The 13594-nt window shown below is 37.8% G+C and overlaps 1 protein-coding gene across 5 annotated transcripts in view; it reads right to left on the reverse strand.

The window, feature by feature from the left end:
- Positions 1 to 12375: 12375 nt before the first annotated feature.
- Positions 12376 to 13594, reverse strand: part of ARFIP1 (ADP ribosylation factor interacting protein 1) — a 43782-nt gene continuing 42563 nt past the window's right edge. For all 5 annotated transcript variants that reach the window (XM_053460514.1, XM_053460508.1, XM_053460500.1 and 2 more), the window contains one exon: positions 12376 to 13160. In XM_053460514.1, the coding sequence (XP_053316489.1) occupies positions 13005 to 13160 (156 nt within the window). In that variant the 3' untranslated portion in view covers positions 12376 to 13004. The remainder of the gene's footprint in view (positions 13161 to 13594) is intronic.

The following is a 13594-nucleotide window of genomic DNA, read 5'->3' on the forward strand; positions in this document are numbered from 1 at the left end:
AGTGTGAACCGAGACTCGCACAAGTCTATGGGGAGGGGGCTTTTGTTTGCTTTTGCCCTCAGTTAGTGTTTTTACACAAGGGGCATTCAGGTAATTACATCACAGTAATACAGAAACAAAGGGCAATTGAGCCTTCAGGTCACACCATAGAATAGAGACAATCCTTTAGTTTAATCTTCCTCATTAATGGTTATGTAATCTGCAATCAGGCCTCGCGCCTCTCAAATGACTTCCTGCAAACTTACCTTTTCTGCACCGAGTACAGGTTTTAGAAGTCTCAGCCATAGGTAGTGGTTTCATAGGGATTTATTTTTTTACATTTTTTTTTTTGGGTGGAAGCATTGTTTTCGAATAACATAAAATAACCGTTTTGCTAAAATCCATAGAGTTTTAACAATTTTATCTGGGTATTACAGCCAATCCCAATAAAATATTGGAATAGTGGAAGCACGTTTTCTCCTCTTGATGAAAAATACAAATGAGGTTCTCAAGGATCGGTTAAAATTTCCTGGATAGGAAGAATAAACATCGTTAGGGCTTTTATTTCACTTAAACGGAATAATGTTTTTCGAATGATCCCTCCTAAAGACCCTACAAAGTTTTTTTGGCTGGGGAAAAAACCCAGGATGACCCTGAATATACTAAAAAAGTAAACCAAGGTGTGCAGGGTATTCCAGACATGATTTGTTCCCGGAACCTGTGAATGACTTTACATGATCTTAATATACCCCAAAATAATACTCTAAAGAAGACGGATGGTATCTAATACTGTAGTCAAAACATACAAGTTACCGTCTTCATTATCATTATTCTAGATCTATTCAGATGTATCCTTTGTTTTTGTAAACGTGCTATTTGTTTTCATTTTTCTTTTGTTTTGTATTTGTTTATATTTAGAAAAATAATTTTTTAACAGTTAGAATTCCTGCATGAAGAAAAACCTGGAAAAATGAATATGATGTGGAAAAAATGATCAGATCAGTACAAATTCCATCACTGGTGTCCATGGTGAATGCTCCACAAATGATGCTTTGCTAACCAACTTTTCTTATTTTCCGCTTGATGAACTTGTGATTATTTATGTTTTGTTGTAAGAAGTGTGACTTTTGCTGTGTTCTGTATTAGTATCACTATAGTTTTATAAGCCTCTTAGGCGGTTATACCATCCGCATCTCTAAAATCATTCATTAAACATATCTAAAACGGCTTGTGCTTTCTGCTTGTCAATCAGAGTAATTGTTTGGAAGAAAACATGGCCAGAGATAATCATGGAGATTCTGAGAAAAGCAAGTTAAGGTTTATTACATATGTATTGCACGTTTTAATCCGTAAATCTAGCTGCATAGGTTTACTTAGTGTATAGAACTGTAAAATGTAAGGTATGGAGAAAATAATGGGTTTTGATTTGACATATTTTATTTAGCTACCTTAACTATGGCATCAGCGCAGAGGTTCAACTGACTCATAGATTGAAATATTGCTTGTAAATTCATATAATATGAGGTTTGGGAATCTGGAATGCCTCATTTAAAAGGACAGCCAGTATATATATATATATATATATATATATATATATATATATATATATATATATATATATATATATATATATATATATATATATATATATATATATATATATATATATATATATATATACCATGATGAGTAATATGCTTGAGTGCCTCCTTTAAATTAACGGTTTGCTTACTCCCCGCTTCTGTGACTTGTAGGTGCATGTAACTAAACCCATCTCCTGTTTAGCAGTGTGCTGGCTTGCGTGAACTTTATGGGGGGTCTAATGGGACCCTCCTGCAATTCATGTGTAGAAAGTGCTTCTACTGATTTAAATGGGAGTGTTTTCCTGCCAGTAGCTGTCCTGGGAGCTGCAGCATATTAGGAAGGCCATTTAATTTTTATTACAGGAATTATAGAATGCATATTACAGTACTTACTAAATGCTTTAAGGTGTGTGTGTGGTTTTTTTTTAGGCTGTATGAGACATTATATTGACACTCAATGGGACAAGAGAGCTCTTTAGATCAAAATATCCTCGGATATATTTGATAAAGTATTTTCCAAGGTAGCATAAACACAGAGTAAAAAGCAGACTTGTCATCTATGCATGATATGGTCATTTTAACGAGCGATGAAGGTCTAGTTTAAAGATTGATTTATAATAACCAATTGGTTTAATTGCTTAATTAAGATTAATTTATTAATTAATCTTAATAAGTGAAAAAGAAAATGTTCAGGGATCCCTTTTCAAAAATGTTGATGAAGATTTTATTATAAAATCCCAGCCTATCCTGCAGTTGTCATGTATATTATTAGTTGTCATGTATATTATTGTCTAAAGAAATCTATGCTGGGAAAATCCCATGCATTCCAAATGATCCCCATAGATACAATGTAACTGGCTATTGCTTTCTAATAAATAACAGCTGTAAGCGACTTCTTTCTTTTTCAATGATGCTTAGCCAAGATAATTTAAAGTAGACCTGTCACCTAAACTTGACATAAATTAGCAGGGCATTCAGATTCGTGTTGTGCTGACATTTATTTAATACACCATCTGAGAACCCAAAATATAGTGTGTTTTATTACCATATAGGCTGAGATCTTTAATTAAGCAATTCTCTATTACATGACATGTAAAAAAATAAACACCAAAAAACATAGGAGGTTATTAAACTACTGATGTAAACCTGCCATGTATAACTTAATTATTGTCTTGCTTTCAAGTGCTATTTCAGTACGGGGAGAGTGCAAATTTAACAATAATGTTAAAAATAATGACATCGACATACTGGTAAAGAAGGAGAAGACAGGATTGAGTGGGGCTGCTTGTTTTGATTGTATCAAGGGGGATGTGGAGGGGTCAGGGGGGTAGAGATCTCAAATGTAGGGAGGACTTATGGTTTCTTCAAGATGCTATTTGAGGGTATTAGGAGGGTAGGGAAGGGAGCAGTTGGGCGAGTACTTGGAGATAAGAGCAGATTTGTGGGTTATAGTGTTAGGGGCTCTGTAGGTAAGGGTCAGAAGTTTAACTTTAATGGTAGAGGCTATGGGCAGCCAATGGAGGGCAGATACAAATATTAAATGACTTCTATTTTTTATCTTAACATTTTGGGATAGCACAACTTTACATGTTCTCTGCAATGATAGTGTAGCTCACCCATTTTCATGGGAACTGTCTCCTCTATGTCATTATACACTGTTTGCTGTGCAAATATTTTACTGACCAGACACTGTAGTTTCCTACCAGGGTCTGACCAGATGCTTAAAGAACAAAAAGCGGATTGCAGCATAAAAACTCAGAGGGATGCCCATTGAAACAGTCAGTGTCCTTGAATCCCTATATATTTATACATATATATTGATTTGAAATTGTAGACTTGAAGTTATGAGTGGCACTGAAATGCAGACATTATCACATCACTTCACTATTTCTTAAAACTACCATCTGCTGTAAATTAAGGTGCAGAAGAACATGTGCATTTATTTGTCTCTTTTAATCAAGTACAATTGAAATAAAAATAATTGCAAATTTTCTGGTATTACTCTTACAACGAGGTTTATAAAACCAGTTGATATTGTTTATGTGCCAAGAGAAATAGCATAGCATTCAAAAAGGAGACATTATCAATAGGATGCTAAGAAAAAAAAACACAAAAGGCTAAACTGACAGTTATCATACTTGTGAAGAATGAAAGGGTGATTGTTTTCCACTATAAATTAATTTCAATTCACGGTCCTAGGTTCTCTGACATACAGTTCTGAAATACTCTTTCCTGCTGGAACATACACGTCTAAGCTGACACAATGCAGCGATTTCCATAAAACAGAATGTAATACACAACAGACAGCAAATGGTTCTTTGGTTGACCAGTTCATAGAATAATTACTTAAGCAGAATCTGTCACCAATTTCTTGAGAGACATATCAGTATTTGAAAAACAGTTCAATGAATAAAAAAGGGAGAAAAGCAGTGCAATTTAATAATGCAAAGTTTGATTTGTATTTTGTGAAATGAATCAGATCAATATAAAACATTGACCTTGGGATGGAATACACAATATGATACACACACAAAATTTTGCATTTTAATGACGTAAACTATTTTGTCATTGCGTATGCACTGATATACAACTGCAAGCATATGACAATATCCACATCTGACCTGATTTCGCATACTGTGGTCCACAAAATACCCTCATAAGCAGAAACAGCTTTTGGCAAGTTAGGGTGGCCATTTAAGTTACATACTTTACTAAACCTTGGGTTCCCTACCAAGTGTGTGGCTTTTCTGGAGGCTATGATACTCCTACCACAACTGTTAATAGTACTACAGGACAAATGCTTTTTAAGATATTTAATGAGACTAGGCAGGGGTTCCCTGTGTCTCCATTATTGTTTCAAAAAGCTGTATAAGCAGAATTGACAGCATATTGGATCCTATGTAAATATGTCTTGTGGGCCTGCTCAAGGCTATAACCTCTTAAGGAACATGTACATAATCTCTGTGAGCAAGCCCTGGGGGCAGCCTAACAAGGGAATCATAGCTTTCCAAGCCATAGACAGCCCTTCCCAACCTGAAATCCAACATGTCCACAAAACAATATATGTAGCCTCCTACCAGGCCATAGCGGAATGTTAAGTGTAACTTAATTTTCGATCACTGGCCCTCGTAAAAAAAATAATGAAAGTAATGGACATTCACATCTTTAATATCCACATCCTTTATTTTATTACAAGACCTGGTCCCACTGGTGGTCTAACCTACAGCTAGGTGAAATGTTCTTACAAGGACAGCAGTGTCCGTGGCAAAGTTTGTGAAAGTCTATGGAAGAACATTAAATTGTCCACTCCAAACCCCAGTAAATGTCCACCATGAGCAAAGTTGGTGCGTACCCCGTTCCTTATACGAAGGGGCACTCACCTGCCTCGTTCCTCTCCTCTTGAAATATCCCCAACCTTTTGGCCCAGCTTGATCTCAACTTACCATAAGGAAAAATGGTGCAAAATAACTATCTATCTGCACGTCTCTGACAAATCCCTGCTCGGTGGCTATATTGTAATTATTTACATGCACTTTTGTTTTTCATCCATGTGTCATTTCCTTTTATAATTCCATAACTAAAAGAAATGAAAAAGTGAGAAAATATAGAGAATGTTTGGGATAACATACAGTTTTATTCTCTAAAATGAAAAGATCAAGGTAGTAAATTCAGAACAGTTTTAAGACACTATTTGTCTTTGCTATTATAAAAAATATATATAAATAGAGTAAATATAATTGACAATAATCTATCTTGCTGTTAATTTGGGGTCTGGATTTTATAGTTTGTGTGTTTACAAATACTTTTTAAATATATAAATATGATTAATATAATTTAGATATAATATTTATATGTGGGTTACCCGTGGCAACGATTTCTTGTTAGTGGAGTATCTCACAAATCATTAACCTGGGAAATTGGAAAGAGCAAATTAATAAAACTGCCCCTGAAAATAAAGTGAATGAATGGCTCTTCACTGCTGTTAAATCTCTATTTTTAATCTCAAGTGCATAATCGTTCACTGATTCAAACATATAAAAGCTCTTTTAGCCACAGTAATTATTAAACAATGCCAATTAGTGATTTCAAACATTGTTGCAAACATGCATTTGATTGACGTAAAGAGCATTGGTTAGATGGAAAGGTTTTTTTTGTCCTTTAAAAACTAGGACTAATTACTCTGTCCATATTTACATACTTTCAGATGCACGCGTTCGAATAGCCCACATTGTTTTTTTTACTCGGTCAAACACTAGTGCATATGATAGCAAGACGCCATGCAAAGCATGCTGGCTGAGTAAACAGACACCGTTTCCACCTTAAACCTACTATCTGAGAGTCATTGGAAGCAGTTGGTTGCCTAAAGGGGCCTGATATACTACTACTCTATATCCCATTAAAGAGCTAGTAATCCCCAAATCACATCCAGACATTTAGAGCATTATCATCCTTTATTTATATAGCGCCAACAATTTACACAGCACTCCTTACGATACATATATTAAAGGGGTATGACAAAACTAGAACTGACAGACTAAGACAAACCCGTAAAGAGGGCCCTGCAAGTGTACACTCTAGAGGAGTTGAGCTATTTATGTAAATATTATGGTATATGTATATTTTTAGGATTATTGCTCGTTTTCATAGCAGGCAGGGGACACTATTTTCTTATTAGTGCCTTTCATGGCCAGCGACTAAAATCTAGATGCTATCTAGATGTCTTCTGATTGGAAACAAAGAGCCAGTCAGCGCTTGGTTTTACTTTAAACTTCGGTAGCGTTTGGTTTGTAGCTGTTTTTCTTTTCACGCAGGATCACTTGCAGCAGTGAAAGGAAGGTTAATAGAGTTTTACCCTTTACATGCTTATTTTTTTCTGCTACTGTGACATACAGCTCCCATTATGATGAGCCATATGCTTGCCATTCAATATGGGAGCTGGTAGTACAGAAACAGGTATTTTTTGGCTATGCTTTTGCAAACTTTGCCAATATGTGCATGAAGAGGTTGACCAATTTTATATACAGAATAGGGCAAGACATAAGAAGAAGAAAAAAGTTTACTTTGAATTAAACACTTAAGCACTGAACAGTGAGACGCCAGAGGACAAAAGGGTCACTTCAAGGTGAGAAAGACTGTGTTCACTCTCAGTAGAAGAGACTAAAAGGTAACAGTCACAAACACAACTTTGGGCATATTTACCATATTAATATACTGCTATATATTTTTCAGTGTATTTTTAAAATAATTTGTTTTAAAAATAGATTAACCTTTTTAAAAAAATGTTTGAGAGATGGCAGCTATACAGAAGTTCGGGCATTCTTTGTTGGCAGCGACAACAAGGATGTTGCTGAAAAGACTGAAAAAAGTTCCCAGCAGATCTGCCTACTGCTGGGATCTTTGGAAATAACAATAAAGCACAAAAATGTAAAAAAAAAAACAAAAAAAAACCGGGAGTCCTTTACCTGGTCCAGAGGCTGCCATTTTTGTTAGTCATAAGATATTTTGGGTGACTTTCCCTGCTTAAAAATCACTCTGAGCTGATTGTTTATGATAATGCTAATAAAGTCCATTCCCCCATAGACCTTAATTAGTCATAATATCTGGTTGAGTGATTAAAACAGAGCCATTCTATTGTTTACCATAGGTAGTATGATGAGTCAAGGGTTTTGACTGCGATAACAGAGCTAGAACACATATAAATGCAGCTACCTGAAAAAAAAAACTTTATATTATTCAAAATCTAGTGATCTTTTAGAAAATAAAATTTTTCAAAAATGTATTACATCTGTTACTAGTAATAAAAATGGCTAGTTTCTTTTAAGATTAAATTGCAATGTTCTTTGTATGAAAAAAATTACTGTTCTTTTCCCCAAAGGTAAACAAAGACTTTATTAGATTAATTATTCTAAAAGGTGAAACTACTCCTCATGTGAAAGCTTTACTCAAAAAATAGGGCAATTTTCTATCTCTCCAGAACAGAATTGCTTTATTTCACACCTGGTTTTATGGGGGGGTTGTCTGTACAGGTTTCACTTAGGAACCTCTATAGCTCTTAGTTCACTTTAAAGAATTGGTCATACCTGATAGTTTTAAAAATATGCAAATATAGTCCAGAACTCAAAACAAGTATTTGCCCTCTGTTTGTTGCTTATTTGTCATATTGGTTTGGGGCAATCCATTTTGTGGCTTTTTAGTAATCTATTCTGTCTGGAGGAACAAATATCAGCAACGTTAGAGGCTTGTTTTAATTGATGTGCCAGGTAATCAGATGGGAAAGGTATCGTCCCCCTGTAAACTGAAAGAGGTTATTAGGGCCAGGTGTTTGTAAGCCATGGTGAATAATGAAGCCTCATTTTAGTCAGCCCTGCCGAATATCAATCCATGGCCATCAGACTGAAGTTATTCCTTGGGGAGCACTTTGTGTATATATCTATATATCTATATATATATCTATATATATATCTATCTATATATATATCTATCTATATATATATATATCTATATATATATATATATATATATATATATATATATATATATATATATATATATATATATATATATATATATATATATGTTTCAGCATGACTGCACTGTTTAAAAAAGAGACTGAAGTTATTGGCACACAAGGTCCCTAAACCAGATAGTGGCATGTTCAAAAGCCATTTCTGGAAAATAGTTGATCTTGTGTAAGAGTCAGGGGAGGGCTGGCAGCCTAAGGCCTGGGGGGCAAGTCTAGTCAAGTGGCCCGTTGTGCCACCGAATCAGCACACCATCCATGCCCATCTTTTCCTGATTTTCTAACGCATATTGATGTAATGTGATGGGACTGGGAGTAAAAAAAATTATGTTTAATACATTAAAAAACAGCTAATCTTTGTAACAAAAAAGATAAGCATCAAGATAACATTAGCAAATTACAGTCCAGAGTGAGCCAACTTTGTCCCCAAACAGCCCAGCGTGAGCCAATTTTGTCCCCAAACAGCCCGCCCTGACACCAGTACAGGCTCTGCCACACCGACACCCAAACACACACACCAGGACAGGCTCTGCCACACCGACACCCAAACACACACACAACAGGACAGGCTCTGCCACACCAACACCCAGACACACACACACACACACACACACACCCGCCCGAACAGGCCCTGCCACACAGACAGCCAAAAACACAGACGCCAGGACAGGCTCTGCCACATCAACACCCAAACACACACCAGGACAGGCTCTGCCACACCGACACCCAAACACACACACCGAGGCAGGCTTTGCCACACAGACAGCCAAACACACAACACCAGGACAGGCTCTGCCACACCGATATCCAAACACACACACCAGGACAGGCTCTGCCACACTGACACCCACATCCAAAATGCTTTCCACACTGGTTTGCTGTTTGTTTTTCCCCCTTGTGTATTGATGCCTCAGCCAGCCCCCCCCTTTGGTTTTAATGTATCCCCCCCCCACACCCTTGTGTATTGCCCCATGTGGATATGTGCACCCAGCCAGCCCCACTTTGTACATTATGCCCTTTGTGTATTGCCCCATGTGGATTTGCGCCCCCAGCCAGCCCCCCTTGTACATTATGTCCCAACACCCTTGTGTATTGATTTATGTGATGTCCCCAGCCAGCCCCCCCTCCCTTGTGTATTGATGCCCCCCTTTGCATTGTTAATGACCCATGTATATTGAACCCAGCCACCCACCCCCACCTTTGTGTATTGATTTATGTGTGGTGCCCCAACCACCCTGTCGTGTACTTATACCCCCTAGCCACCCCCATTTTGTTTGTTGACCCATGCAGACCCCCCTTTGAATATGGCTCCCCTTCTGCCTATTACCCCAACTATTTTTTTATTCTTTTTAATACTTACGTTTTTGCTGTCATCCTTCACTGCTGCTGTCCTCCAGCATGCTCCTCTAGCTGTCACGAAGAGCTGTTCCGTGTGACTCCACCCCCTTGAGCGGCCCATCACATTGACAATGTGATGTCTCTTAAGGGGGCGGAGTCACATCGAACAGGACACTGTGTGGCACTGTGCAGGCACGCTGGCCGCTTAATGATTTTAAAGCGGCCAGCGTGTCTTACCGCCGCTTTAAGACTCGCAGCCACATCGGCTGCAGTGGCATCTCGGTGTGCCGGCCAGTCCACCGCGGATGCTGCGGGCATTAAAGACGGCCCTGGCGTGGTCGAATCGGCCACTTAAATGGGCGGCCGTGCGGCCGTTTAATGTAGATTCAGGGCGGCCTGGGGGGCAATTGCCCCTCTGCCCCCCGGCCCAGCCCGCCCCTGGTAAGAGTCATAGGTTTGTAACGCTCTTGGTCTTCACCTTCAGTCATTTTAACCAAAACTGCAAAAGTTGGACTGTAGGAAATACTCCCAGGTCATGAAAAAAGCCACCTCTATAGACTCAGATTGGCAGAGACCGAAAGGCGAGGTTGGCAGTTACTGTACTTGGTTATTCTATTCAAAATTTTAACCAGAATGTACCAAAGCACTTTTAATTGGAATAAAAATTCACATCAGAGACTTGACAGATTTTGAAAGAAATCTATTACAAGAATAATATCAAGTTACAGAAACAAAAATAGAAATGGAACAAGGAACCATTAGAGAATATCTTGCGATTTGTTATGTGTTTTAATATCATGTACATTACAACCAGGTCAGCTAATGAATTGTTACATAATTAAACATATGATACAGAAATCACAATCTATGTAGTAAACACTGTAATATGTTATACTTCATTTAACAGAAAAAAACACAGCGGAATGCAGCTTGTCCATGTCTGGAACCCCATAAACATTCATTTAAAAACAGCAACGATAAACATTACGGAACAAACAAAGTTATAGAACAGATTATAAATGATACCACGGAAATGTTAATTAGTACAATGTATATTTTCTCCTTAACGCCAATACATTAGTTCCCAAACTATCACTATATGATAAGGATCTACTTGGTGTATCTCAGTAGTGCTGATAATGGTACTTGGGGATAGGTTCATGAATCTAAGGTCTAGTGTGCAAGGATCAGTTAAATTAACTTTAATTGAATAGGATTTCTACAAATTTGGGGTGAAAAGGCAGGAGATGGAGTGAGTAAAAAACGTAACACCGGCAGATCACATCGTACAAGGCACATCGTTGTGAATTAAGGCCAACATGGTTTGTATCTAAATTCAAGGCCTCTCTCCCCCATTCACCACCCAATCTCATTCAACCGTTGCAGCTGAGGTACAGCCATGGATTACAATACCATGATGTAGTTCCAGCAGACAGTACTGGAGTGCGATATGAAGCCTTAATGTGTCCAATATCCTGAGCAGCAATTTTGGATTGAGTGCGAGTCTGCACACTGTTCAATCCATTTAATTTGTTTTTACATTCTTTATTTGGTTTACCTCATTTAAACAGTCCTTGGATTTCAAGGGGATTTTTGTTAAATTAGTAATAAAGAGGTTTATCAAACCTTACTACCATTACAGTTTTTGAAACCTTTATCCAATTGCAAAAAAACAAGAACAGATAAAGAGACCCCTCTCTCCTTAGGGAGAGAGATCCGACAACTCAAATGTACATGTTTGAAGACATCCTCTCCCTACCGCAGGAGAGCCGCACCGCCCTGCATGGAGTGGCTGGCAGAGATAAGTTTCTTTTGCTTTTTTAGAGCATGCTATTAGGTAATTTTAATAATGCAAGATGAGATAAAATGTTGTATTAATAGTATAATTGCTCTTTAAAAATACATTATTAAGGGACAAAAAACCCCCAACCTTTACCATGTTTCCACAGAAAGCCTTAGAGAGGGGAGGAGATAGATATAGTTTTTATGGGAAAGATGATGAACTAAGTTAAAATAAGAATCTTAGACTATGTATTAATATAGTTGACAGACATATTCTAGTTAATATTTGTATTGCTCTTCAAACACTCTAAATCAACTATAGGAACTTGTTTTTTTGGATATATTTGGAATGACAATTCTTGGTAAGTTCAGGCGTATATGATGGCGTTATGTCGCGTGGGCATTTACACTAATGAATCAATAAGACAAATCTAGAACTGTTCTATAGGCTACAAGGGCTGATTTGGTCAAATGCATTCAGGGAAAATGTACCGCCTCTTCCCCTTTCTCTGAAAATTAAACTTGAAACTCCAAATCACAAACCAAAATACCTAGAACTGAGCTACAACAGATTTACTGTGGTATGCAACTAGTCTACTTCTGTTGACATCTATTGATTGTCAGGCTAATTGTATCTGTAACCCTCTGAACCATATAGAAAATGTGCTTAACCTCCTAAAACCTCCTTGGCTCTCCTCACAGATGTTTTAGGAATGGTCAATTCACTACCCTGCTTTAGCTGGCACCAGGTGGACCCATAACGTAACTGAACCATCAAGAGTAACGACCAAACAACTAGCATCTGAACTAGGGGTAGACTTGGCTGTGCTATGAAAAACTATCGTTCATGCTATGTCCAATAAAAAGCTGGACTTGGAGGAACTCTCTGCAGAATCAGCATAGAGTCTAGACTTGTTTGAGATCTGCTGAGAAAGTATAGGGAAGTAAATTTGTCAGTGACCAGCTCGTGGATTCACAGTTTGCACAAAGTTTGGCCCCAATCCAGAAGTGTTTGTCCAGCCACAAGCTACCTGAGTAGCTATTAATAGGGTTCAGTAAATCAAACCCCCCTACATCTGAAAAGACCATTATAATGTGATGTTCAGCAGTTTGAGTGCTGGGGAGTAATCTGAGTAAACAAAACCCTTCTTCTTTCAATCTGTGGAAATTGCATTTTTCTTATTGTACTTTCTGCAGTAACAAGGCCAATGAACAGCTGGAGATGCCCTCGGGCCATGCTACTGTAATAAAGTCCTCAGGTAAGGGGCAGCACTCCTGCTAGTTGCACAGCTCCCAGCCAGCTGGTTTATCTTAATTGCTTTATATTTACAGGCTTTTAAAAAATCTTATTTGTATGAATTTACAAAATATCTGCACTCTTGCCTTTTTAATAAAAACTCAGTTACATAGAACTCCTCACAGAAGCCTGATAGAGATATATAAAATCTGATGTTTGATAGAAATCGTTTAACTACCCTTTGGAAACATTTCAATTGGCCACTATCTGGGCCACAAATATGGTCGTTATTTATTTTGGTTTTCAGTGCAAAGACATCATTTTACCTACATTTATTGACTGTTGCCCCGGTACAAAAAAAAAAAAGTGTTCCCTAATTAAATTACAGAATCTGCGCCTGGATATATTAAAGCCCCACTCCACCATTAATAAATTTGATTGTTAAAGTATGACAAAAAGGAAAAAGTGAAAGCTGTCTGTAAGAATCCATAAGATTCTGAGCCCCCTTTCTCAAGTTAAATTTATCGGCCCTGTGTAGACAATGCCTTCTTGCTTTGAAGTCTGATTACTGCTCCTCCAGCCAGGATGGGGCGTCCACTCCTGGAGTTTTCAATTTGACGTGGAATTGCTTCAACGTCTGTTCGAGCTGCTTCTGGTTCCCAGCAAAATACGCAGCGATCGCGTTGTGGAAAAGGACGAGCTGATTGTGAAGAACCTTCACCTGCGGGTGGAGAAACAGAGGCTTTGTTACATGTGTCATCTCATGGGAACAGCACCTGCATTTGATACATTTTTTTAAGCAATTTATTTTGGACATCATATTTTGTTTACCTAAAGAAACCTTTTTTTCATAAACGGTTTGCAAATCTGCAAACACTGGCCTCCCATTTGGGAAAATGTTTCATAGTCCCCGGGTTAAATATGCTTCATACAGGGCTGTACCAGCTATTCACAGAGCAAGCGTTCACTTGGGTTGCCCTTTCATAATGTAAACCAAGATCAGGGAGATGAAACTGCAGCTCTCCTACAAACTCTTTAGCGAGATAATTCAGCACATACCCAGTGAATACTATAAAAAGGTATAAATATTGGGGATTCCGTAACACTATATGGCATATATTGCTTGGCCCATCAAAGTAATTAAAAGCCTCTGTG

The sequence above is a fragment of the Spea bombifrons genome, chromosome 1 (assembly GCF_027358695.1).
Source record: "Spea bombifrons isolate aSpeBom1 chromosome 1, aSpeBom1.2.pri, whole genome shotgun sequence".
Lineage (NCBI taxonomy): Eukaryota > Metazoa > Chordata > Amphibia > Anura > Pelobatidae > Spea > Spea bombifrons.